This window comes from Phasianus colchicus, chromosome Z, assembly GCF_987193195.1.
Source record: "Phasianus colchicus chromosome Z, bPhaCol1.hap1.1, whole genome shotgun sequence".
Taxonomy (NCBI): domain Eukaryota; kingdom Metazoa; phylum Chordata; class Aves; order Galliformes; family Phasianidae; genus Phasianus; species Phasianus colchicus.
Genome location: NC_143476.1, coordinates 50,276,717 through 50,302,236, shown reverse-complemented (window position 1 = coordinate 50,302,236; position 25,520 = coordinate 50,276,717). Strand labels below are relative to the sequence as shown.

The 25,520-nt window shown below is 38.8% G+C and overlaps 1 protein-coding gene across 2 annotated transcripts in view; it reads right to left on the bottom strand.

Moving 5' to 3' along the window:
* The window catches only part of FANCC (FA complementation group C), an 88,176-nt gene that overhangs the window by 56,474 nt on the left and 6,182 nt on the right, over positions 1-25,520 (bottom strand). For both annotated transcript variants that reach the window (XM_090130618.1, XM_090130617.1), the window contains exons 2-4: positions 16,820-16,993; positions 14,239-14,323; positions 8,792-8,886 (exon numbers count right to left, since the gene is read on the bottom strand). In XM_090130618.1, the coding sequence (XP_089986744.1) occupies positions 8,792-8,886; positions 14,239-14,323; positions 16,820-16,984 (345 nt within the window). In that variant the 5' untranslated portion in view covers positions 16,985-16,993. The remainder of the gene's footprint in view (positions 1-8,791; positions 8,887-14,238; positions 14,324-16,819; positions 16,994-25,520) is intronic.

Sequence of the window (25,520 nt, the reverse complement as noted above, 5' to 3'; positions counted from 1 at the left end):
TAAAGCATAAGTGAGTTAACACTATTCTCATCCTGAAACCAAAATACAGCACCATACCATACTTCTGTGAACAAAATTAAATGTATTCAAGCCAAAACCAGGACAAAGCATAATCTAAAAATCCCCATACTACACAGTATCATAAAAACAATCATCAGTCTCTAATTATCAAGAGTCTACTGCATGTCCAGAAGGTCCTCCAGAACAGGTGACCCCTAGAATCAGGATATTTGGTAGATTATTTTTGTTTGTTTCCATTTTTATGAGCCCTACTGATTTAACAATTACTCTTACTTTTAACTCAGAATGGAAAACTTTTGTAACACAGAACAGTTTGAATAAAAGCAAAATGTGCAGCTGTTTTTACTTCTCATTACCAGCTCCAGAGAATGCCTGCTTATGTTCATTGTGTAATGTCTTTTTTTTTTTTTAATAGCCACTAATTTGGTCTGAGCAGCCCAGTCTAACTTGGCCTTCCCTTAGATGAGGGACTTGTTTTTGTCATCCTCACGACAAATTTGACAGATTGAAGGCAAAACTAGCACATAATCATAGAATCATAGAATCGTAAGGTTGGAAACGACCTACAAGATAATCTAGTCCAACTGTCCTCCCATTGACATTGCTACCACAAGCTTCTAAACCATATCTCACAGCTCCTCATCCAGATACCTCTTGAACACTGCTAGGGACGGTGACTCCACCACCTCCCTTGGCAGGCCATTCCAGTGCCTGACCACTCCCTGAGAGAAAAAGTTCTTCCTTATTTCTAACCTAAACCTTCTCTGGTACAACTTCTGGCCATTTCCTGTTAGTTGCCTGGGAGAAGAGGCCCTCCTCATCACAGTCTCCCTTCAGGAAGTTATAGAGTGCAATGAGGTCTCCCTTGAGCCTCCTCCAGTCTAAATAATCCCAGCTCCCTCAACCGCCCCTCATAAGAGTTGTGCTCCAGACATACAATACTAACTTTCTCAGCAAAATACAGAGATGGAATCATGGAAAGTTTGCAATACTATTACCATTAGTTTAATCCCCAACAAAATCTAAATTACCCTACTGTTCAAAAACAGCGAGTGAGAATGTATGCTTGTGTAGACAGGCACGCTCGCATGAATGTACATATTGGCAATCTCCAAATAAATAGTGTGCCATCTGCTGGTATTTGGTGGAAGTTTTTTTCTCATTTTATTAGTTTTGGTACTGCAACTCACTGCAAAAGACTAACTCTTAACAAGGTATCAGAAACAAAATAATGGATGCTATGTTGTAGTTATCATTCTGAGGATAGTTGGATGCCTAGAGCAAATAGACCTTTGAAATTATTTGCAGTGAAAAAGGCAACTTAATGAAGATTGGAGCAGCAAACCTAATAATGGGATGATAGACACACTAAAAAAAAAGTTCTGGTTTAATACAAAGGCTTTGTCCTTAAACATACAGTGGAAGTTCATACAAAAAAGTGGGTTACCATAAAATCAGAGATAGTAAGGCTTAGCTAGAGCAAAACAAAGAAAAAAAAAGCTACAAAAAACCTGCACTGCTCAGCATACTGCCTGTAATTTCCATGAGAAAAGGAACAGTTGCTTATTTTGATTTTGTTCTTCCAAGTTCTATCTGCATGGTGAATATTTCATTGTAACAAATTCAGAACAAATAATATATTCTAAATAGTTTGTGTACAATGCTTAACACAACAGATCCTCACACACAAGGTCTCTAGATACCAAACACAATAAATATGAAGAATTATGGACAAGAAAAGGCAAAAGATAGTCATACATTATGCGTACAGGAAATTAGGAAGATTACTAAATTCATTTTCTTTCTAGTGAGCATCCTGAACTAATTGCTAATAATCTCAAGAAATCTTAACACAATTCTCACCAGTGCAGGTATCAATAGACAGTTAAGGCAACAGTGAAGTTGGCTTCTAATCTAGAGAGATACTATAGAATGAAAATGTTAATATTCCTTTAGGAGAATATGTACCAAAATATTATGAAATGCAAAACTGCATATATAATAATATAAAATAAACATATATATACTTGTATATAATATGAAGAATGCCATCTACTGGTACGTAAGAATATACAATACTGACTGTAAGCTATTGTAATAAGCAACAACACTGTCATTATCCTGTACAATGGATGATTGTATCCAGTTCCAAACAATCCTGCATGCTGCATTTTAGCAACCACACATGAGCTATACATCTGCACAAAGCACAAAGGAAGAAAATATATTAAGAATTACAGAGTCTATCTCCCTTTTTGATCCCATAACAGCTATTTCGAGAATTTCTACTTCTTGAAGACAATCTAGTCTCTCTCAGTTCCTTTGTATTTTATGCTGATGTGCTAATGTCCTCACTATGCTAGAAATACAGAAAGTTATTGTTTAATGAAATTGTTTCAGAGGCAATTCATCCCAAATAGAAAACAAAATACATGAAAGCAAATACACAAACACTTCCAATCTCCAGTCTTTCCTTAACATGACCTCTTTACATTTTTTTCACATCTGGTCTCCATAACTTCACAGTAGCTCCATCCAAGCCTATTCTCTCCTTTTTTCTTGTAATACTTCTATTTCAGTTCGTATGGCACTTCCTCAGAAGTAAGAAAGTAATCCTGCAAACTTCCAATAATTCAAAAGAATTCAACTCTTCCTTAACAACAACAACAACAAAAAAAAAGAAGTCCACTAAGTTCTAAAATTTAAAGTTTTACTTTGCAGAACTCCAATTTTTATTATAAAGTTGTGTTCCTTCTACTTCTGAATATTGCTTCCTAACAAAAATATCACTAAATGAAATTATTCAGAATGACAAATTTGTAACAATTCACTAGACAGTTGAAGTTTATAGTGAGAGATAACTACACACTTCAGTGCAGGTGCATCTGTTCCAAGAAGTAGATCACAGATGTTTCCATTTTCAGCCATCACTGAGAAATCATCCTTTCAGTGATAGATTAATTAATCTTAGTCTTAGATATAAGAACAACATTCATTAAATGAATGCTCTTATAAAAGAACAAAAATATTGCTACAGAGAAAAGATAGGCCTTCAAAGAGCATTTTGCTGAAAATTCTGGCACCAATTCAGAACGAGGGTGAAAGGTCAGCACTTCATTAACTGAACAAACTCTTTGAACAAATTAAAACTGTAGTTTAATGAAGAAGTCAAGATGATCATAAAAAAAAAAAAAAAAAGGGTCATCAGGAGAACATCACTAAAACTCTCAAACATCCTGTGCATAATTGGCAGTAAATTTCTTGTTCTGGCTTATTTGAGAAGTGGCAACATACTGCACAATAGTTCAGTACAATTCAAAGATGCAATAGGCAGAACTCTACCAAATTTAAATTAAACAAATAGAATGTGAGGGTACGTCAGAAGTTTGGCATGTTGAAGACATGCCATTCTTCTGGAAAACAACATTTCCACTCAAATGCTTTAAGATGATATATCCTGATATATCTGAAGTAACAGAAACTATCACCGCAGTAAATAAATAAGGGACTCATACAAAGCCCTTTTTACCAGAAGCATTTGAGTGTGCTTTATAAGCAGCTCTACATAACATTGAAAATCAAACTATTTACATGCTTGCTATTCAAAAATAATTTAAGAAGATTATATTGAAGTTCTGGCAAATATCCTGTTTCCCTAAAAATCAGGGAAACTCCAGCAAGCAAGTGTTGCAGTTCTGCTGCAAAGCCTGCACTTGGCAAAATGGAAATCCTTTTTCGGAAGAAGTGACATCACCTTTCTCATAGAGGTATTCAGATGCTAATCACTGTTCACCAACAGCTAAGAATATCCAAAGAAAAGAATAAAATAGTTTCTGCTGCCCACTGCATATATTTGGAAATAAGTGGTCTACCACTTTTCCATTAAAACTGTTTAGCTCAGCAAAAAACTGAAGATAAACTCAATGACATGAGGGAGAGATAAGGACTGCAAACCGTAATTCAATATTTGATCTCACAGCAGAAACACTTCAGGCACACCAATGAATGAATAATAGATGAGTCTGAGATTCAGAGTGTTGTTACTTTTAAAATCAGTTTTAGCATTTTCAAAACAACATTTGTGTTACACAGTTCTACTGAAGAACTTGAAGCCCTCTGATGTAATAAAACGAAAGCTTTCTGGATCAAAACTTTTACACTAATTTGGCATTTATATTAATTTACTATCCACTATTTAAAGACTACCCATAATAACACTGATAAAACATAAATACATACAAAATCTTACCAAAGATAAACCATACAAGTTTCATTAGACTTTTCATAAAAAAATAACAGAAATAATTTTATAATTCCAGTAGCATTAAAAATTACTCTTATAAAAGACACCTACTACTTTTTTAGTCATGAACTAAAATGTGACTTCACATAGCAGATACCCAAAAGAACTATGTTTTCCAAAAGCAAAATTTGGTCAGGCCCAAAAAAATACCATTAAAAATCCATGGCAGTGCTGACAGACCTTCCACTTGTTTGGTTTTTCTTTGAGGTAAAATACTAATAAGTAAATAAATAAGTGACACCAAAGGGAGAGAGATCGAGAGAGATTTTCTGTTTAGCAAATTTGAAAAGAGAGGCTGCAACACCCTCGCAAAACTGTGTGGCCTTCCAAAGCAATAAACAAAAGCAGGGATAGTATTATAAACTAAAGAAATTTCAAAGCAATAAACAATCCCTAAACATTTTATGAATTTAAAGGACAGAAGGAGATTTAATCAAATTAATAAAGTGGAAAACTATTCCAGAAATACCCTCTTGTTGATGCAGTATCACTGCAAGGACTAACTGAAATAAAATTGTTCTAGCTCCATTAGACAGAAGCCCGTGTTAGAACCATCCATACTACACAGCTCCAAAAACCTCTGCTCGAAGAAAGGTAGGTGGAGAAACTAAATAACTTTCTGATAACATCTCACAGAATCACAGAATATCAGGGATTGGAAGGGACCTTGAAAGATCATCTAGTCCAATCCCCCTGCAAGAGCAGGAATTCCTAGATCAGGTCACAGCGGCATGTGTCCAGGCAGGTTCTGAATGTCTCCAGAGAAGGAGACCCACAACCTCTCTGGGCAGCCTGTCACCCTTACATTTCACCAGATTACAACTGATTTCTTCAGTAACAAACCTGTGGTAGTGTTTTTCTTGGCCACAAAATTTTTCTTCTCAGCTCCAAGGTTTGTTTCAACTGTATATACTATTTCTCAAAATGGACAAAGTGTGCAGCTAGAAAAAAAAAAAATAATGCAGCAGGCGAGCAATTAACTGACAGGTTAGGCTCAAAGGATTCCAGTGAACAGGGTTAAATCAGGACAGTGTCCAGTGCCTAGCTGGGTTCCCGAGAGCTCCATTTTAGGACACACTCTTCTTCACATTTTCATCAATTACTTGGACACAGTACTTGAAGCTATACTGGGTAAGTTTGTGGACAGCACTAAAGAAGGAAGAGCTCAAAGCCCTTCAGAGAGATCCAGACAAGTTAGAGAGCTGGGAAAACACCAACCACAAGAACTGAGGAACTGAATGAGTTCTTTGCCTTGGTCTTCACTGGTGGCCAGGATTCCAGTACTTCTCACATCCCTGAGCCCTGCATCCCTAAACCTCTAGGTGGGGTCCGAGGTGGTAAATCCCCCCCCCACTGTAAGGGCAGAGCAAGTCCGAGACCGCCTCATGAGACCAAATGTGTACAAGTCCATGGGGCCACATAGTGTGCATCCCAGGGTTCTGAAGGAGCTGGCTGAGGTGGTTGCTGAGCCGCTCTCCATCATATTTAAAAAGTCGTGGCTGTCAGGTGAGGTCCTGGATGACTGGAGGAAAGGTCACGTCACTCCCATTTACAAGAAAGGGAGCAAGGAGGACCCTGGGAACTACAGGCCGGTGAGTCTCACCTCTGTGCCAGAGAAGATCATGGAACAGATCATCCTGGATGACATGCTTGATCATGAGGAATGTGATCCGTGACAGCCAGCACAGCTTCACCAGAGGAAGATCATGCTTGACCAATCTGGTGGCCTTCTATGATGGAGTGACGGCATCGGTGGACAACGGAAAAGCAACCAATGTCATTTACCTGGACTTGATCAAGGCCTTTGACATGGTCCCCCACCACATCCTTATCTCCAAATTGGAGGGATGTGGAGGCTGGTCATCAATGGCTCTATGTCCAGGTGGAGGCCGGTAATGAGTGGTGTCCCCCAGGGGTCTGTCTTGGGACCGGTGCTCTTTAACATCTTTATCAATGACATCGATGACAGAATCGAGTGCACTCTCAGCAAGTTTGCTGACAACACCAAACTGAGTGGTGCAGTTGACACGGTAGAAGGAAGGGATGCCATTCAGAGGGACCTCAATAGGCAAGAAAGGCGGGCCTCGGTGAATCTGATGAGGTTCAACACAGCAAAGCACGAGGTTTTGCACTTGGGCCGGAGGAATCCAAGGCAGCCATACAGACTGGAAGGAGCGGTCCTTGGGAGCAGCCCTGCAGAGAAGGACCTGGGGGTCTTGAGAGATGAAAAGCTTAACATGAACCAGCAGTGTGTCCTTGCAGCTTGGAAAGCAAATGGGATCCTGGGCTCCATCAAAAGAGGGGTGGCCAGCAGGGACAGGGAGGTGATTGTCCCCCTCTACGCTGCTCTTGTGAGGCCCCATCTGGAGTACTGTGTCCAGGTCTGGAGCTCCCAGTGCAAGAAAGACAGAGAGCTGTTGGAGAGGGTCCAGAGGAGAGCGACGATTGAATGATCAGGGGACTGGAGCACCTCCCCTACAAAGAGAGGCTGAGGGAGCTGGGCTTGATCAGCCTGGAGAAAAGAAGGCTGCAGGGTGACCTCATTGCAGCCTTTCAATACCAAAAGGGAGCCTACAAACAGGAGGGGAATCAGCTCTTTGAAAGGGTTGATAACTGCAGGACGGGGGGAAATGGCTTTAAGTTGAAGGAGGGGAGATTTAGGTTGGATGTCAGGGGGAAGTTATTTAGAGAGAGAGTGGTGAGGTGGTGGAACAGGCTGCCCAGAGACGTTGTGGATGCTCAGTCCCTGGAGGTGTTCAAGGCCAGATTGGATGGGGTGCTGGGCATCCTGGTGTAGTATTAAATGTAGAGGTTGGTGACCCTGCAAGTGGCAGGGGGGTTGGAGATTCATGATCCTTGAGGTCCAGTCCTTTCCAAACCTGGCTATTCCGTGATTCTTTGATAACATGTCTGGGACAGATCAACATTTGGATATATGTACAGACTGGAGGATGACTGTCTCAATGGAAGCCCCATGAAAATGGTTTTCAAAGCTCTGTTGATGGTAAACTGAATCTGAGTCAGCAACCTGTGACTGGCCAGTAGGCCACACACTGCCAGTAGGTAAAGGAGGGGTTGTCCTACTCTGCTCTTGACTGTGCAGATTCACCTCCAGCACTGACTGCAGCACTGGATGTCACAATAGAAGAGGGACATAAAACTGTTAGAGAGCTTCCAAAGAAGAACTGTGAAGATGGTGAAGAGTATGAGGGCAAGGTGTGTGAGGATCAGCAGAGCTCTGCTCAGCCCAGAGCAGGGCAGGCTGAGGGGAGGCCTGATGGCGGCTGCTGCTCCTCACAGGGAGCGGAGGGGCAGCGCTGAGCTCTGCTCTGTGTGACAGCGACAGGGCCCAAGGGAATGGACAGGAGCTGCAGGAGGGGAGCAGCAGATGGAGCCTAAGGAGCAAGTTCTTCTCAAGAAGGTGGTGGGCATGGAGCAGGATCACCAGCAAAGTGGGCAGAGCCCTGAGCAACCAGAGACCAGGGTGAATTTGGACAATGCCTTCATTTATCAGTGGTCCTGTGCTGAGCCAGAAGTTGGACTTGATGATGTGGGCAGCTTCCAACTCAAAATATTCCATGATACATTTTAAGATTTGGGACCATGAGCATTGGGCATCTTCTTCACAAGACAGTCAGTATCACTGCCATGAAAAGCTTACACATGAATAAGGTTATGGTCAGACGAAGGCACTGCATAGGTAGAACCACCAGTCACACAGAAAACAGCCAGTGAAAACCTCAAGTTATGGCTGTCCTAACAAAAACATCTTGACAAACTTTTATGATAATCTTCATGATAAATAACATGGAAAACATAACAATTTCAAACTGCATCATGGTGCACACTCTATAACCGATTAAGGATGTGCTGAACAACAGTAATAGTTTGGAAATGTTGGTGTTTTGAGCTCCATGTCCTCTTCCCTACTCCTTTTACATTACTTCTTGACCCTCTAACCCACTGTGAGTATTTTAGATTGATTCAAACACACAAGAGTGAGTAGAAAAACTAAGAAGCACAGTGTCTTGTATCAAATATTTATCCTAGTCCCAATCCAGGACAACCTGAAGTGGTAGTGCTGCCAATAGCAGCAGTTCCTCTCTCATCTATCTACAACTCCCTTTTCTTTCATACTTGACACTCCTTTCGTATCATCAAAATCACCAGTACGGTTACATCAATCAGATCAAACAACTGATATAGATTAAAACAGACAGACATCTTTCTAACCTCCCCACAAGTTAAAGCATTCAGTAGAACATCACTTTGGCATAGCTCTCCTCACCACATCATATGCATATGCTGCTGTTTATAACAAATAAGTGACACATTTTTCTCTCTATAATACCTAAATGGATGTTATTTTGAATCACACATGACCAATGTGTGTCAATACTGTAGATGTAGCACCTTTAAATAATAAATTTAATTCAAAGCAGCCCTTGGAAGGATTCATTCACTTACTCGAATCCAGCTGTTGGCCTTCAATTCCACAGGGTTCTGTGGTTCACTACTGTACAGACAACATAAGCACCACATCAGAGTCTTCTGGCTTTCATCTAATGAAAAAAAAAGAGCAAATAAGTCTATGGTTAGAGGAAAAAAAAATAAATCAAAATAGACAGAATTACACACAATTCCTACCTATCCACAAAAATAAAGTCCTAAATATCAGTCACAACTCACAATGCTTCTATTTTGCTAGATTTCCACAACACAATATTATTCATCTGTAGTTCTTGTATAACCATTTCCTTCAACAGCATTTACATAAAAAATACCTTAAGTTATCATCAAGAAATCATTCAAGTACTTAAATAATATCATTAATGATAAACAATAATCAACCATAGTAAAAATAGTTACTACCTTCTGTCAAAAGTCTGTACAACTGCATTTTTCAGAAGTGAGCATTTTTAAGTTTACAAAGTGTAAGATCATTCATAACAACAACAAAGAACACAGTTTTCTCTATATTCTCTATATTAAGATTATCCATGCTTCACAAAAAGGACATTTGAGCAGCATAACACCCAAATGCTAATAGATAAAAATTCTGTTGTTTCTTTTTGTTCAGCATCAGATAAGACGTTACTTAATTCTAACCTACTTCAGGAAAAAAGTTGCCTTCTCTAAAAACCTACTACATGCAAAAATACTGTCACTATTTGCACAGACACTATTCTAGAGGAGTTGAATATTTGGAGTAAGCAGCTGGAGAGCATTTAACTTGTGATAGTTTCCTACCACATTAATTCCAATAAGGTTTTTTGTTGGTTTTTTTAATGTTCTTTGTGAAATACATAGACTCTACACTGAATATTACCCTAGAGTAAAAATGCATGGTTGTAATTTAAATTATGAAAACAAGATCTAGGATTGTAGATGATATAATATTGACTTAAATACTATTATTATATTATAAGCAAGTAATTCCACATGAGTTGCAGAAAATAGGAGACAATTTGAACATTATCATGCTCAATAAATGATTTGCTTTCTGTGCATTTGCTACCCAGGATGTAGTAATAAAGAATATTATTCAGAAGTGCTTTGTTGACAAAGCCTAAAGAAAAAATAAAACCTCAATTAAGTAATGCCTGTATTTTCACCAGCTGACCAGAAGTGTTTACACTTTTTAAACCAGTATTCTGAATAAACACCCTGCAAGCCTATAGGCCATCACTGGCCTTCCTCCACAGACTAGCATCTCTGCTCTGAAAGGGTTTCTCCTATACATTTAACTGGCTGCAGTTGAAGTGAGGTTTGAGGTGTTCTGGAATTGCATCCTTATGGATTTTTTTTTTTAATACGAGTTTTTACAAGGCTAATGATTTTCCACGTTGTGTAAGATCAGAGTAAGAATAGCCAACCTATGAACTCCTCACCAGAAATTTAAAATCTGTGTATTTTGTCTGTAACTGTATCCAACCAGCATTCAGACACTAACAGGCAACTTAATCTCCTTCCAAAAAAAAAAATTTTTAGGCAAATGAGTTGTTCTCTTGAACAACTCTGACATGCAATGATTTGGGAAGAAAAATTAAATTGTACCATTTTCTTTGTTTAAACAACTAAACGATAGCCACTTGCTATCACTTTGAACATTACAGACACTTCTTAACAGTAAGTAGTAAAGCCCAGAAAAAAATCTGAAACCAAATCATCAATTCTGAATAAGGCATGTAAAAGTTCAAGTATCTTTTTTTTGCCTTATTATACTGTACATCTGTGGTATACTATACGGTCATTTTAAATTAAGTTATAGTTTTGCATTGATCGAAAGGGAAAAAAAAAAAGGAAGAGGGGAAATGTAACTCTTGAATTAGACTTCTGGACAGAAGACCTTTTGCTACATACTATAAAATTAAAAAACACTGCCTGTCAGAAATGCTAATCACTATGATGAAAGTCAGACTGATGAACGTAAAGCTGAGATGAACAAAGTGCACTTTCTCAGCATAATAAGATTACATGGATATACAGATTAAAACTTCAGCCTGTATTTGAACAGAGATTTGAGAGTTGATGGAAGATTCAACCTGAGCTGGCAAGGTGCACTTGCAGCCCAGAAGGCCAACCATATCCTGGGCTGCATCAAGAGAAGCGTGGCCAGCAGGTCAAGGGAGGTGACTGCACCCTTCTATTTTGCTCTCATGAGACTCCACCTGGAGTACTGAGTCCACTTCAGTATACTAAAGCCCCCAACATACAAAGGACATCAAGCAGTCAGAGCATTTCCAGAGGACAGCCATGAAGATTATAACAGGGATGGAGCACCTCTCCTACAGGGACAGGTGGACAGAGCTGGGGCTCTTCAGCCTTGGAAGACAGAAGGCTTCAGAGGGACTTTACTGTGGCCTGCTAGTACCTGAAGGGGGCCTACAGAAAAGCTGGGAGGGACTTTTTCTAAGGGCAGGTAGGAGGAGAGATGCCTTTAAACTGGAAGAGAGCAGATTTGGGCTAGATATTAAGAGGAAAATCTTTACTCTGAGAGCTCAGCACTGGAACAAGTTGCCTAGCAAGGTTGTAGATGCCTCCTCCCTGGAGGCGTTCAAAGCCAGGCTGGATGGGCTTTGAGCAACCTGGTCTAGTGGAAGGTGTCCCTGCCTACAGGAGCAGAGTTAGAACTAGGGATCTTAAAGGTCCCTTCCAACCCAAACCATTCTATGATTCCATGATTTGAAATCAATTTATGTTAGCATCATAACCTTACCAACAGTTCCCAGAAAATAAGGGACTTAACAGTTTAACAATTTTCCCAGACAAAATTATTTCTTGGCTTAGAACTAGGAGTATTCTTTTTAAGGCTTGTTGTAAAATGTTACCAAAAAATGCACATACGTATTTTTATATATACTATATATATTATATAAAAGAAAATGTTAATTAAACTATATAGCAATCAGCTAAAACTGAAATTTCTGTGGAAATGAATACATGCATGCTCACACATACATGTTGACACAGAGAGCCACCAAGAAATTCCCAGCATTTTTAGTATTAGTTTGGGTTTCAAGACTTTTGGACTCAAAACTCAAACCACGAGGAGCCAACTGAGGACATAATCCCTTAGCCCACAGAAAAAAAAAAAATACTGGAATTCCTTTCTCAGACTCAACTCCTTGTGTACCTCTTGTGGTTCAGGACCACAAGTAGACATCAATTTTTCTTTGGTCATGCTTCCCCCACATTAGTGTTCTAAATATGGCTAACTTGGTCACCTCCTGCTCAAGACTGTTTATGAGGAGGTTGCTGCATGGTCAACCATGTCAGCATGCAGCACCAACAGACATACCTACCTAACGTGACAGGTATTCTGGTTTGGACAAAATGAAGTTTTTTCTCTTCTGCTTATTAGTATAAAAGACTGAACTTAACAAAATTATTTCCTTCTGCTGCAAGGGTGGCCTGGTTTTAGACACATGTTTGAATGAACTATTTATTCAAATGAGAAATTACTTTAAAACTTCTTGAGAGTCAGCATCTGCTATAGCCAGCATTATCTTAAAGAATATCTTCAGAACTAGTGCCAAACAGAATGAAAATTAGCTGAAATTTTATGTGCCAGCAGCCCAAAGAGATCTCAGGTGGCTCTAAAACTGTATAGTGGTGAAAATGGATAAGCAGGACGCTTCAAGTCTACTGATGACAGGAATCTCTCTCTCTCATCTCTAAACACTGAAGTAAAGGATTCTATTTGGAGCAAGTAAAGTCTTCTAAATTGGACAGCTTGCAACCTTGACTCCCAAAGAATAAAACAAACTAACAAAGAAAACCCCACAAGCCCAACAACTTGAAGTAAAATTCCAATCTCTTTCAATCTTCAGAGATAACAATCAACTTAGAAATAGAATGCATTGTCTGCTTCAAAAAATGCCAAGGGAACCTGAAGTAGAGGAAAATAGGTATGTATAGCTGGGACTGTTGTAAAATTGCAGAAAGCAGAAACAGATGCCTTTCAACTTTGATGAAAAAAAATCTAGATTATGCTTCTTTCTGTAACAATATATTGTCAGCTCAGAGACACTGGCAGGCTAGAGACTTGCACATTCCCAACAAAAACTGATAAGAGAAGCATGCCTTTAACTGTAAATATCAACTGTTATCATCATTCTCAAAAACTGCAGCTACAATTAAAATAGAAATTTCTTCATAAAAAAAAAAAAAAAAAAAAAAAATTAGTCCATAAAGTAAAAGGCAGCCCTTCTCAAAAAGTGACACAAAAGTATACATTTATTCCTCTGCAATAGTGACTCACCCAATCTATAACTCAATAGATTTAAATGTTCCTTCCCAAATCTTACTTTCAGATGGAAAGTGCTAAGATAACACATGTCTATCATGTGCTTTGCACGTTCTGCCTGTGCTTGAAGTTGACTGGAAGAAAATAAATCTGAGCAGAAGAGATACGATCATTTTAAGCTCAGCGTTCTGCTTGACCTAATAAACTCTTTCAAAAGATTACAAAAAATTGTCCTTTCCCATATTTCTCAAAAAGGAAGCATGAATCAGGAGAGAAAATACGCTTTTTTTTTTTTTTTTTGGCAGTTGTAGCTGTAGCAGCGGATCAACAAAAGATTACTTCCAAGGGCAAACAAGTTCAGAATCACTTGTCTGATTAATAGTAGATCATAAACCATTTATCAGAATCTCTGTTCATGTTAAGAATACAACTGTGTATGAGGTAACATACATAGAGTTTGCTCCCTTCTACCAATTTTCTTGTTCACCCATTCCCTCCCTTCCTTTCATCTCACCTATATATACTACATATACGAACTGTAAAAGGCTTTAGATTTTTCATACCTTTTCTTTCTATGTCATCATCTTACTTTTTTGATTTTTCATCTATGTATTTTTGCAAGTTTAAAAGGTGGGGAAAACACAAAAAGAATCAAATCTTTGAAAACCAACAATCATGATATAGTACTGTTCCTCATTAATTAAAAAAACAGGTATCAGAAAAAGTATTTTTTCTCTGTTAACCTATCTAATATAATATTCTGATACATAACTAGAAGAAACCTTAGCTGAAAGTAATCTGAAACATTAGATTGTATGCATTCTGGGAGACCAGCAAAAATATAAATATAAGAAAATTGGAAATAAAACAGAAATAATGATGCACATACATACTCACTGGATTTAAAACTGACTGTTCCCAAATTAAAACTCTGTAAACAATCCATGAAGTTAATTATCTCCAAAAGTTAATTTAAGATTTCTCTATTTCATATTTTAAGCAACTTAGCTAACGTTTTTATTTCAAAATTTTACTTAAATGAAAAAAAAAAAAAAAAAAGCAGCTCTATTTAAATGGCAAACTCAAGTATATATGCCATGCTATATTTTTTCTGTTTCCTAAGGAACAAAATTTATGTTATAGAAATATCATTGCAGATTCTTACCATATCCTATAACAAAAGGATTCCAACAAAGCCTTCCTAGTAACTGGCCAATTAAAGGGAACTGCTGAATTGCTACAATTGAATTCTGTTAAGACATAAAAACAAAAACATAATAAACACACTATACATCAACAGTAAATTAGGAGAATAGTTAATGACGCAGATAACTGAATTATGTTCCCAATGATTTTGCTTTGAAATGCTCTGAAAGGAAAATGCTTGCAAGTAGGTAATAAAAGCAGAGCTTTGTGAAATCAGCTATAACATCATAATTCAAATCAGTTAAAGCTTAAGTAATTTTCTCAGCTAATGTTCAATTAATTGTGTTAGAACATTTTTTAATTTCCTCACATGCCATAATCATAAAACACTAGTGATAACCAAGACTTTGTGATAAATGTAAGCACAATTAAAATTTATTTTTGTTGGTACTCATTAATATACTGTCTCACGGAATTTCTGAAAAAATTAATATTCACTATGGCAAAAAAAAACCCACTACACATCTTTCTGTTACTTCTGTCTGCCTTCTTTTAATCAGCTTAGGTCTAGGCAGGAACAAACCGCCACTTACCTTTTAACCGAAGGCAAAGTAGCTTTACTAAAGTAGCATGCATTGTATTTATATACAATCCTGTGTAATCAATCTTATTTTTCCATTTTTGTAGTTCCACCATCTAATAAATGAAGGCTTTTAAAAATGGGGCTGTGCTGAGATTGTGTGTAAGTAGCAGGAGCGATAACCATCTCCTGTTGCGGCAATAAATTCCTTACATTTGTCTCACATTTGGGGTTAGCCCTAGACTTTCTGGGGCCATACTCACAAGGTCCATTTCAGGCCAAGCCTCAAATTACTAGAAATAGCAACATTAAAACAGACTTTTTCTCCTAAGGAAAAGACGTATTCACAGGAAGAAATACTACTAAAAGAATCTTCTATTTAAAAATTAAATTCAGATCAGAAATAATAATAAAAAAACTACAGCTCTGCAGTCTTTAAAGAAGAAAAAGTCAGCCTCATACTTTAATACAATATTTCTATAGCTATTTAAAATGACTACATACATTGAAAGTCACGCTCAGGAAAACATACACAAAACTAAACATAAAAATAACTAAATTTATTTAAAAAACAAACAAACAACAAAGTACTCTAGTAACTGCTAACAATAATTAAATTACGAAACAGGACAGCATGTGCCAATGGTCTGACTGTACTGCCAGAGTTCACTGCACATGCCACAGTATTGGGGTTAAAATGTCAGAAGACTCTGAGATTTTTAAGTATCAGTTACAATTTTGCATGTGAATGTCCCTAAATAATCCCATTTATCACCTGTCAAACAGGAAAAAAAAAAAACTTGTTTATTTTAAAGAGTTTTTTTTAAAGAGGCTAGAGCATTAGCTGGGAAACATCACAAGATGACAACCAATCAAGAACTGGCTGACTGGCTGAGCTCAGAGAGTCGTGATGGGTGGCACAGAGTCCAGCTGAAGGCCTAGATTTAGTAGTGTTCCCCGGGGGTTGGTTCTGGGTTCAGTCTTGTTCAGCATCTTCATCAATGACCTTGATGAGGGGATAGCGTCCACCCTCAGCAAGTTTGCTGATGATAGAAAGCTGGGAGGAATGGCTGATACACTAGAAGTCTGCACTGCTAGTCAGTGAGACCTGGGCAGCAACAAAAGTGTAGGGTCTTGCACCTAGGGAGGAATAACCGCGTGCACCAGTACAGGCTGGGGCATGACCTGCTGGAGAGGAGCTCTGTGCAGAGAAGGACCTGGGATTAGCCATGAGCAGCAGTGTGCCCTGATGGCCAAGAAGGCCAGTGGCATCCTGGGATTCATTAAGAAGAGCATGTCCAGCAAGTCAAGGCAGGTGATCCTTCTCCTCTATTCTGCCCTGGTCAGACCTCATCTGGAGTACTGTGTCCAGTTCCAGGCTCTCCAGCTCAATAAAGACAGTGATCTCCTGGAAAAAGTCCAGCAGAGGGCCACAGAGATGATAAAGCGCCTGGAGCACCTCTCTTATGAGGAAAGGTGGGGTGACCTGGGCCTGTTTAGTCTTAAGAAAAGCAGACTGAGAGGGGATCTGATCAATGTCTAAAAGGTGCAGGAGGCAAACGTACAAGGCCAGGCTCTTTTTCAACTATGTGGTGATGGGTTAGGGAAACAGCCACAAACTGAAGCATAGGAAGTTCTGCACAAGCGTGCTTAAGAGCTTCTTCGTGGTAAGGGTGATGGAACACTGGACCAGACTGCCTGGAGAGATTGTGGAGTCTTTCTCCACCTGGACACCTTCTTGTGCAACCTCGTCTAGGAGCCTGCGTTGGCAGGGGGATTGGACTAGACGATCCCTAGAGGTCCCTTCCAATGCCTACAATTCTGTGAAGAAGAGAAAGCTCCCCTCCCAATAAATCAGGGGAACCGCTAGTGCATCCCTGTTTATGTTACCTGGGACTGTTTCCCCAGTTTGTTTCTCTGATCCAGAAACAGAAGCCTCTTTGATTCCTTTTTTGTCTAAACATGGCACATTTTTTCCGAGGCTGCAAAAGAGGTCATTTTTCCTCTTAAAGTCACTTACCATTTGTTTGAGAGTTTCGTAAGTCTGACATAGAAACTCCTGCAACTGGGGCAAGTGAAGACAGACATCTTTCTGGGATTCCAAAGTGGTGGCCTGACCCCACTCAATAGCTTTATCCAACCAAAATTTGAAATTCAATTTAGGCATTGTAGTGTCCTGGGCCATTCCACGATGCTTTAAAAAAAATAAAAAGAATAAAGAAAAAAATTACAACTCCAAATCAGGCATAATTAAACACTGGCTTGAGACCATGAATGGGAAGAAGGATTTCTGCTAACATCATGTTCAAATGGAATGGAATCACGGTATATCCTTAGGGTGCCAATTTTTTTTCTAATAGGAGCAGGGCAAAATAATCACCCCATTGAGACAAAGTAACAACACTGGCACAGTGATTAGTAAATTATCTTAGAACATACCATCTGTGTCTCAAGTTTCTAATATCTGAATTTGTCTTTACCTATATTTCACTCAAAGAATACTATAATAAAGTGAGTAGATATTAATTCGGACTGCTTTTCATGAGAGGAAAACTAAGAATGTCAATTTCAACAAATGAAAACACTAAAAAAAGGTTTAATCAAAACAAAAGGGCCAAGGTGGGGTGGAGCATAGTCTCAGTGAGGCTTTGCTTGTTTTAAGTTCTGCATTTGTTCATTAAAGTGCAAAAAGAGCATTCTCCTTAAAGGAAATCAATGAACTCAGTACTTTCAATCTGATTTTCTTTTTTATTGTTATATAAAGAAGGGTGAAAAGCAACCACATCCAACCTTTGAATAAAAGCTATAATCTATATCCAGTTGCACACTTCAATGCAAAAACTGGATCTTGGGACAAAGGGAATTATTGTCAAGCCAAAATATTAAAATTTAACTAAATTTCCCCAGTAAAAGACACAACCATTTTTCTTCTATTTAACAATACTTTTCCTCAGCAAAAGAGAGAATAGAGCAGCACATGCTACACCAGCCTTTATACATCTTAAGAAGGAACAACACATATGCCGGAAGGGTAATTGAACTCTTGCAGGTATTCAATCATTGGCTCAGTATCAAGACTGTAAGGACAATTTTCATTTAATACACATGTAATGGCTGCTTTCAGAAATTAGATTCAGAAAAAAATCCAGAAAAAAATTCAGAACTGTTAACTATCTGGAGACAAATTCAGACACACAGAAGCAATGGAAATCAGTGAATATTTATTTTCTAACTTACAGACACAAAGCTACAAACCAGAAAATAAACCTTAGCAGCAGCCCTGCAAAAACAGCTTTATACAGCTAACTCTTCATAATCACAACTTAAATATCATGCTATTCCATGCCAGACAAGAAAATGAAGACTATTAATCTTTGAATAAACTCATTTAGTTTCTAACAGTAACAACTATATATCCTAAAATGAATGAATGTCAGCTATTACATGACTTTGAATACTTTCCAGGGGTGGGGGGGAGCGAAAGCAAAGCTGTTGGCTTGCCAGGTAGTTAGATCTAGAGATAACTCCATGATAATCTGCATCTGTGACAGGGCCTACAAGCCCGCTGACCTGAAAAAAAAGGAGAGGGGGAGAGCGTGGGGGGAGGAGAAACAAAGAGGGAAAGGAATAATAATAAATAAGGGAAAAAAGAAACAGCGATAATGATCTGAGGAGGAAAGTTAATTTTCTCATTATAATAGCAGAAATACAAGTTAATCAGGATTGAAGCTAATAAACCAAGAAAATGAGAGAGTTTCCAAAACCAAAAGGCTTTACTCTAATGCTGAAGGCAAGACGGATAGGGAGCATAAACTGCTAAGATGAGCAGTAAGAGAAGGGGCAGTCTCATGAGCAGTTTTATCTTTCCCTCTAAATGGAAAATGGAAATGGAACATTGAAAGTCTTCCTGGAGATGTAGATGTTCTTCTCTTCTGAGAATCAGGTACCCAGAAATATTGACAGTTCAAAGAACTGGAGTATTAACTGTTTACTTCCCAGTGTATGTCATATCCCATGACATGACTATATGATGTCATGATGTGGAATACCAATAATAAATATCATAAAACCATAACAATAGTTCAATGTATGTTTGACCTAAGCACACTCAAGGCAATGTCAGCAGAGCTCATGCTATTTCATTATTACTTTCTCAGTTTACACAGGGCCAAAACATCTCTTTGGAACTCTCTCAAACCTAACTATTTAGTAAGCATTAAAAATAGCCAAACATCCAGCTGCAACTAGCAAACTTTCTATCATCACAAGGGTATAACGAAAACTTTAAGAACTAATTTACAGCCAGAAGATGGACTTACAGGTTTGAGCAAACTAGCGAACCCATTTGGTGATCCCATATTAGACAAATCCTCCTAAATAACTGAAAAAGTTTTCTAACAAAATGACTGTTGAAAGTGTTGTAAGGAAAAAATAATACCACAGACACTCTAGCATCCTGGGAGCATCCACAAGAGATGAGTAGGTATTAATAGAGGACCAAGGTAAGAAAATGTATCAGACACATGCAAGTTCTAATCCAGGATGCAAAGCAGGGCAGCTGTGACTGGTAAGAACAGCCTCTTCCCAGAAGTCTGAAATCTGAGCCCATTTTGCAGCATCACAACATTTTTTTGAAAATTTCTTTTTGTCTGGCATAAACAATTTCTCACAAGTGCTCATTCTAGTTATAAAAAAGATTTTCTCAATTGTTTATGGTGTCTGGTCCCAAAGAGAATGATTTTGTTAACAGTACTTATGCTTGTCTTCAATTCAATACTGTGGGAAAGCATACAGTAAATAAATACTGTAAATATACTGAATGTATAAATAACACAATTAAACAGGAAGCATGACAGACCAAATCAAACACACAGGTTTCATCTCAGAAACTGCCAAGAGACATACAGCTTACCAAAAACAGAAATAAAAAATTAACTAGTTAATTACATGTAATTAAACATATATACCTAAGTACAAAATAACCTAAAAGGGCTACAGAAATTATACACGACACATGCTTGGTTTGTCCAGTCAGATACTATCATTTCCCAAGGTCTTTTTCAGTCTCCTTTCCACTCCTTTCAGTTAGACGGGATTCCTGTATCAGTTACAAAAAATCTAGATCTGGCACTGTCTTTTTTTTTTTTTTTTTTTTTTAATTTTAAACTATTTTCTCTAGAATATGAGAAATTCAGAAGCTGGATTTATTGTAAATCACCTTAATAATCATAAAAGCTTTTGAGTTGGAATGGGCCTTTAAAGGCCATCTAGTCCAACTCTCCTGCTATGAACGGGACGCCTACAGCTAGGTCGGGTTGCTCAGAGCCTGGTTCAGCCCAACCTTGAATGCTTCCAAGGACAGGGCATCTACCATCTCACTGGGCAACCTGATCTAGAACCTCACCATCCCTGTTGTAAAAAAAACTTCCTCCTTATTTCTAATCGAAATGGAAAAGAAAGGTAAATCCGCAGAAAAAGCCGTTATGAGGAGAATGAGCAGCCCCCGACGTGCGGCGCAGTGACATGGTGCGGGTGGAGCCCGGGTTGGCAGCGGCCGAACACCGCCGCGAGTACAAAACCCGACACCCGGGAGCGGCGCGGACAGGACGGGCGCGGCGCGTCAGAAGAGCGCGGCGCGGAAGTTGGAGCGGGCAGTTCGCGCAGACAAGGCGAGCACGGACGGCGAGCACCCTACGTGCTAGACAGATACATTCATCGAGAGATTATCACCCGCAAAGTACAAGCTCCTCCCGCTCTCAGTGCAGGATTAACACCCCCCCGAGGACAGAGACAGTCGTGGTATCCACCCGAAGGAGAGCTATGGTGTCTGCCCCTGTCAGAAAGGATGTTGCAGCCCTGACTGAATTCAGAGGCAACGATGTATCTGTCCAGACATCCGGCTGTGTAGAGTGCACGAGTCTTCCACTGGCGTCGTGGTGCAGTGGAACAGCTGCGCGAGGTGCTAGCAGGCAGATGGTGCCTCGCTTGTGGTGAGGCGGCGGGATGAAACACACAGATTGGAAAGTGACGGGGGAAGAGCAGGAGCGAGGAAACGGCAATTCACTTGTGCACAAACAGGTAATTTCGAAGGAGAAAACACAAAACGCTGATGTACTGCATCAGGTTGAAGGAAAAAAATCCTGCAAGGCTGGAGGGCAAGAATACAAAGGAAAGGTGAGGATGGAGGCAAGCCTGCATCTGAAGCTGCAAACAAAAACCCTCCCTGCCAACACCACGCACGCAGATGTCTCTCTACAACAAGTATGAGGCCCTGGGTGTGAAAGGCCAGTCTGTGGGTGATGGCAGCCCACTCAGCCTGAACAAACTAACAAAACCAAACCACAGAAAACAAGTCAACATCACAGAAAAAGAAGAGTTGTGATCCTCCTACAGGGAACTTAACGTTCAACATGCCAAGCAGACGCTCCTCTTACAGAAGTCTGTCTTCCTGGGGCTCAAGTGAGGATGTCACCAGGAACAGTACTCAGCCTGGTACAGCCATCAAGCCACAGCCCCTTTGTGCTTGTCCATATACGGAGAGATGAAGTAGCTATATGTGGGTCAAGGGCTATCAAAAGAGATTTCAGGGCCTGGGTAGGACAGCTGAAGGAACTGAATGCACAGATCTTTTTTTCTTCTGTCTCCTCTGTTGGGTAAGGACTTGGAAACAAACCAAAGGAGCTTTAAATACCTGACTTTGGGGCTGGTGCCGTCACCAGAAATTTGTTTGGTTTTTTTTTTTGACAACCAAATGGCACCAGGTTTACGGACACCTGATGGGGTTCACCTTTCTCAAAGCGGGAGAAGGGTCCTTGGGGAAAAGCTACCAGGGCTCATTTGGAGGGCTTTAAACTAGGTCTAAAATTAGGTCTGAAGGGGGACAGAAGGCATAGTGAGCCTTCCTATGATAAGCTACGAAAAGGCATAGCTATATTAGAGGGACAGGGTGATAGGAGAGGCTTTGAAGGACCCGCTGCCTTGAGAGGTGCTGGCAACACTGTACCATGCACAAAACCCTATGATGATGAGCAGTGGCTGCTGGGCAATAGAAGGCAGTGGGGAAAATCAAGGGAAATATTTGAAAGGAATTAAGGAGTTATCCTTTAGGGAGGTGACAAGACCAGCTGCCCCAACATCAATGCACAGCGTGGGAAACAAACACAAGGAACTGGAAACTACTGTACTATTAGAAAACCACAATGCAGTTGCCATCATCAAAACACCGGGATGTTTCCCATAACTGGAAAGTGGCTATCAATGGCTACAAGCTGTTCAGAAAGGATAGGCAAGGAAGGAGGGGAAGGGTGTTGCTACCTACATCAGGGAAGGAATAGAACGTGAACAGTTGTCCCTAAACAATAATCATAAGCAAGTCAAATGCCTATTGGTGACAGTTAGAGACCAAGGCAGCAAAGGGAGCCTTCTGATCAGTGTCTACTACATGCTACCAGATCAAGCAGAGGCTGTTGATGAGGCCTTCTACCTCCAGCTACAGGATGTGTGGCAATTGGAAGTGCTCATCCTGCTGAGGAACTTCAACCACTCAGATATCTGCTGGAAAAGTAGCATGGCAAGCTGGAGAAACTATTATCACATCAGGGCTGAAAGTCTTAAGGCAGAACTGCTCACCACAGAGCTATCAGAATTTATACAGACAGTCTACATTCCAAATGTTTTTTTTAGGGTTGTTAACACTTCAAAAAGTTCAAAAGTCTTCTTATTCATGCTTATTTCTCTCACAGATATCAGGAGATTATAAAATATATCCAAGTGTTTATCAATCAAAAGATAGCATGACTTTGATTCATTAGTTAATCATCCTTAATTGCATTGTAATATAGCATGATTGATATATTAATGTAGAGAAGACTATTAACTCAGTTTTTCTAAGTTTTAAAGGTAGCAGCAAACAAATCACTAATTTAATTCTTATCAGATGATATTTTCAGGTTGTATAAAAAGAAAAGAAAATGTAGCAGTTGCCAAAAAAATTTATAATATTTTTTAGAAACTTCAGAAAGACTCCAGTTGAATAAAAACTACGTAGAGATTAAATATACATATTACTATTCCTGTCATCAGTGTTTGTTGTTGAGAAAACAGATTTACAGACCGTCTTATATCTTGGTGTTAAAACCAACATGCACTCACTGGCAGTCTACCAATGAAGAATAATCTATTGAACAATTTCCACTTTGATTAAGGATGGTGTGCTTACCTCCAGTACTGACTAGTGTTGATTTTTTAATTTAATAACTTCAGAAAAAAAGCAAGCTTGCCTGTTCCCCTTTGTGATCATAACCACATATACTTTACAAAAAGAAAAAATAGTCATTACAAAAAAAAAAAAAAAAAAAAAAAAAAAAAAAAAACAGCGTGTTTTTATGCAGGCTTTCTTAATTAAAACAAGCTGCATGCAAATACATCTTCCTCCAGAAACAAAACCGACAGAGATTTGCCAAAAGAAAGGAACCAACCCAGGCTAAGCAAGATGCAAAATCCAGTAAATTAAATAGTCATCAAGCTGATGTAAATGGTGATAAAATCACTCATTTCTTAAAGAAGGTAATTAGTATTCCACATTTCTGTATTTGCTTCCTCTATTTACTCTGATAATTGTTATTTTACTAGTTGTCATACCTGCTTTCTAAATTACATTGTCAGGTCTCACTGGGAAAAAAGCTCAGTTCTCATACTGAAGGGACTATGGCTATTGACAAGATTACTTTCATGAACAGTTTGTGTATACATATTCCTCCCATACAGGTTTACTGTGATTAACACTAAAAACTGCATAGTATTTCCAGTTGTGTTATGTTACTCTGCAGGACTGGAAAAGACCTAACATCCTGGGGAAGCATGTACTGCATTGCTGGGATTCACACAAAACTTCCATTTTCCATTGTTCACCACATTCAGAACAAAAAAAAAGTACTATTTATAAATCTTCCTTGTTAACACAACACAAAAATGAATTTTAAAACTTTCTGATTCTAATGGCAGGCTTGTGTTAGAACAGCTGATCTTCTTTCTGATTTTCCCCATCTGAGCTATCTAAGAATAAAGCTTTTTCTAACATGAAAGACAGAAATAATATCCCAGAATATCCATACAACTTTAACCCTAGGGAACAGTGAAAGACAAAAGATGTGAAAGACATTTAGGAGTGATATTGCTGAATTTTCAGATATTGAATCTTTTTTCCATATTGAATCTCAACAGGACAAGGTCATTAATTACTAGTTCTATACCCAAAAGATGCAACCACTAGCCCACAAAGCAGATTATTATGTCATAAGACCTGAAATGAATACAAAGTCTGTTAACAAGCCAGTGGAAGACTCTTCTGGGGAAAAAAAAAAAGAAAACAAAGAAGAAAAAGAGCAGCAACAGAGGTATTAAGAGTCCAACATTGCAAGTATTTGAAAGAAAAAGTTACATGCAACAGAAGAAAACAAACCATATCTCTGACAAAGCTCTTCTGCAATCAAGTAAAGTATGGACCAGTATGAGGCGCTAATATAATAGAATTCCAGCGTCAGAGCAAAATGCAGTAAGGCCCACATAAAACTGTCCATATCTCAAAGCAGGGAATTAGATTCATGTACAAAGTGGTAATTTGTTTCAAGGCAATAAAGCAAATCCCAGATTTGACCGGTGCATAATGATATTAAGCAGAGCAATATATCCTCCAAAACAGAAGCTGAACTAGAAACAGGTCTGCTGGCTTACCATTTAACTACTTGCTCTTTCTTTCATATCTTATTGATCAATCTCTCATCAGAACACTGTGACGTACAACAGAATGGTAAAAATATATGACAAAACATAGTAGAAGCTAGAAATGACTCACTGGGCATGGATACCAAAAGCACAGACAAGTATACATCTTACTGACCTTCTAAAAATGGTGGTGGAGTGCAAAACTTCTTTCAATGCATTTCCCCAACAAAACTTAAATGTATTGCACAATCTAAGCAGGAAACCTCCTGATATATTTTAGTAACACTCAAGTCACTGCAATGTGACAACCACTGTTGAAGCACTCAAGGGATAACATAGTGAGGAGGAGGGAGAGTAAGTCTAATGAAGCTGAATGTTAAAATATCCTCAGATTTATTTTGCTGGACAGAGCCTTTTCAATCATACCAATTCTTTATCAGCCGACCTATTTAGCAACAGGTAAGAAGAAAATGCAAAGAATAAATGCAATTTTAGAGATGCAGAATGTCTGGTTCAGCCTATGAATTGCAGGAGGTAGAACTAAGTAGGAAGAATATCTGTGAACACGGAAGTAATCTATTTTATCCTTTTTCGCAAGAAGTCTAAGCATTGCGTACACCAGTTTACCTTCACTATGGCTAGTGACATCACAAATCAACTGTATGTGAGACTATGATATCAACATTCCAAACACCATACGTATTACACCTTATTTAGTAGATTAGATGATAAGGAAAGCAATTATGCTGTTTACATCAGCAGCTCATTTTATTATTATAATTTTTTTACCCAGTAACAATGGAGCCTAGATTTCAATCGGTACACTGATAGCATTGATATTACCCACACAAGAAAGGTTCACCAAGTTGGCAATATCAGCTAAATTAGACCAATACTTGCAATAATGACAAATCCCTGTAAGAGGAAATTTACCATTTGTATCACTTCTCCTAAACCCAATTTTCCAGCTAATGCATCACTCCAGATAATGCATATCT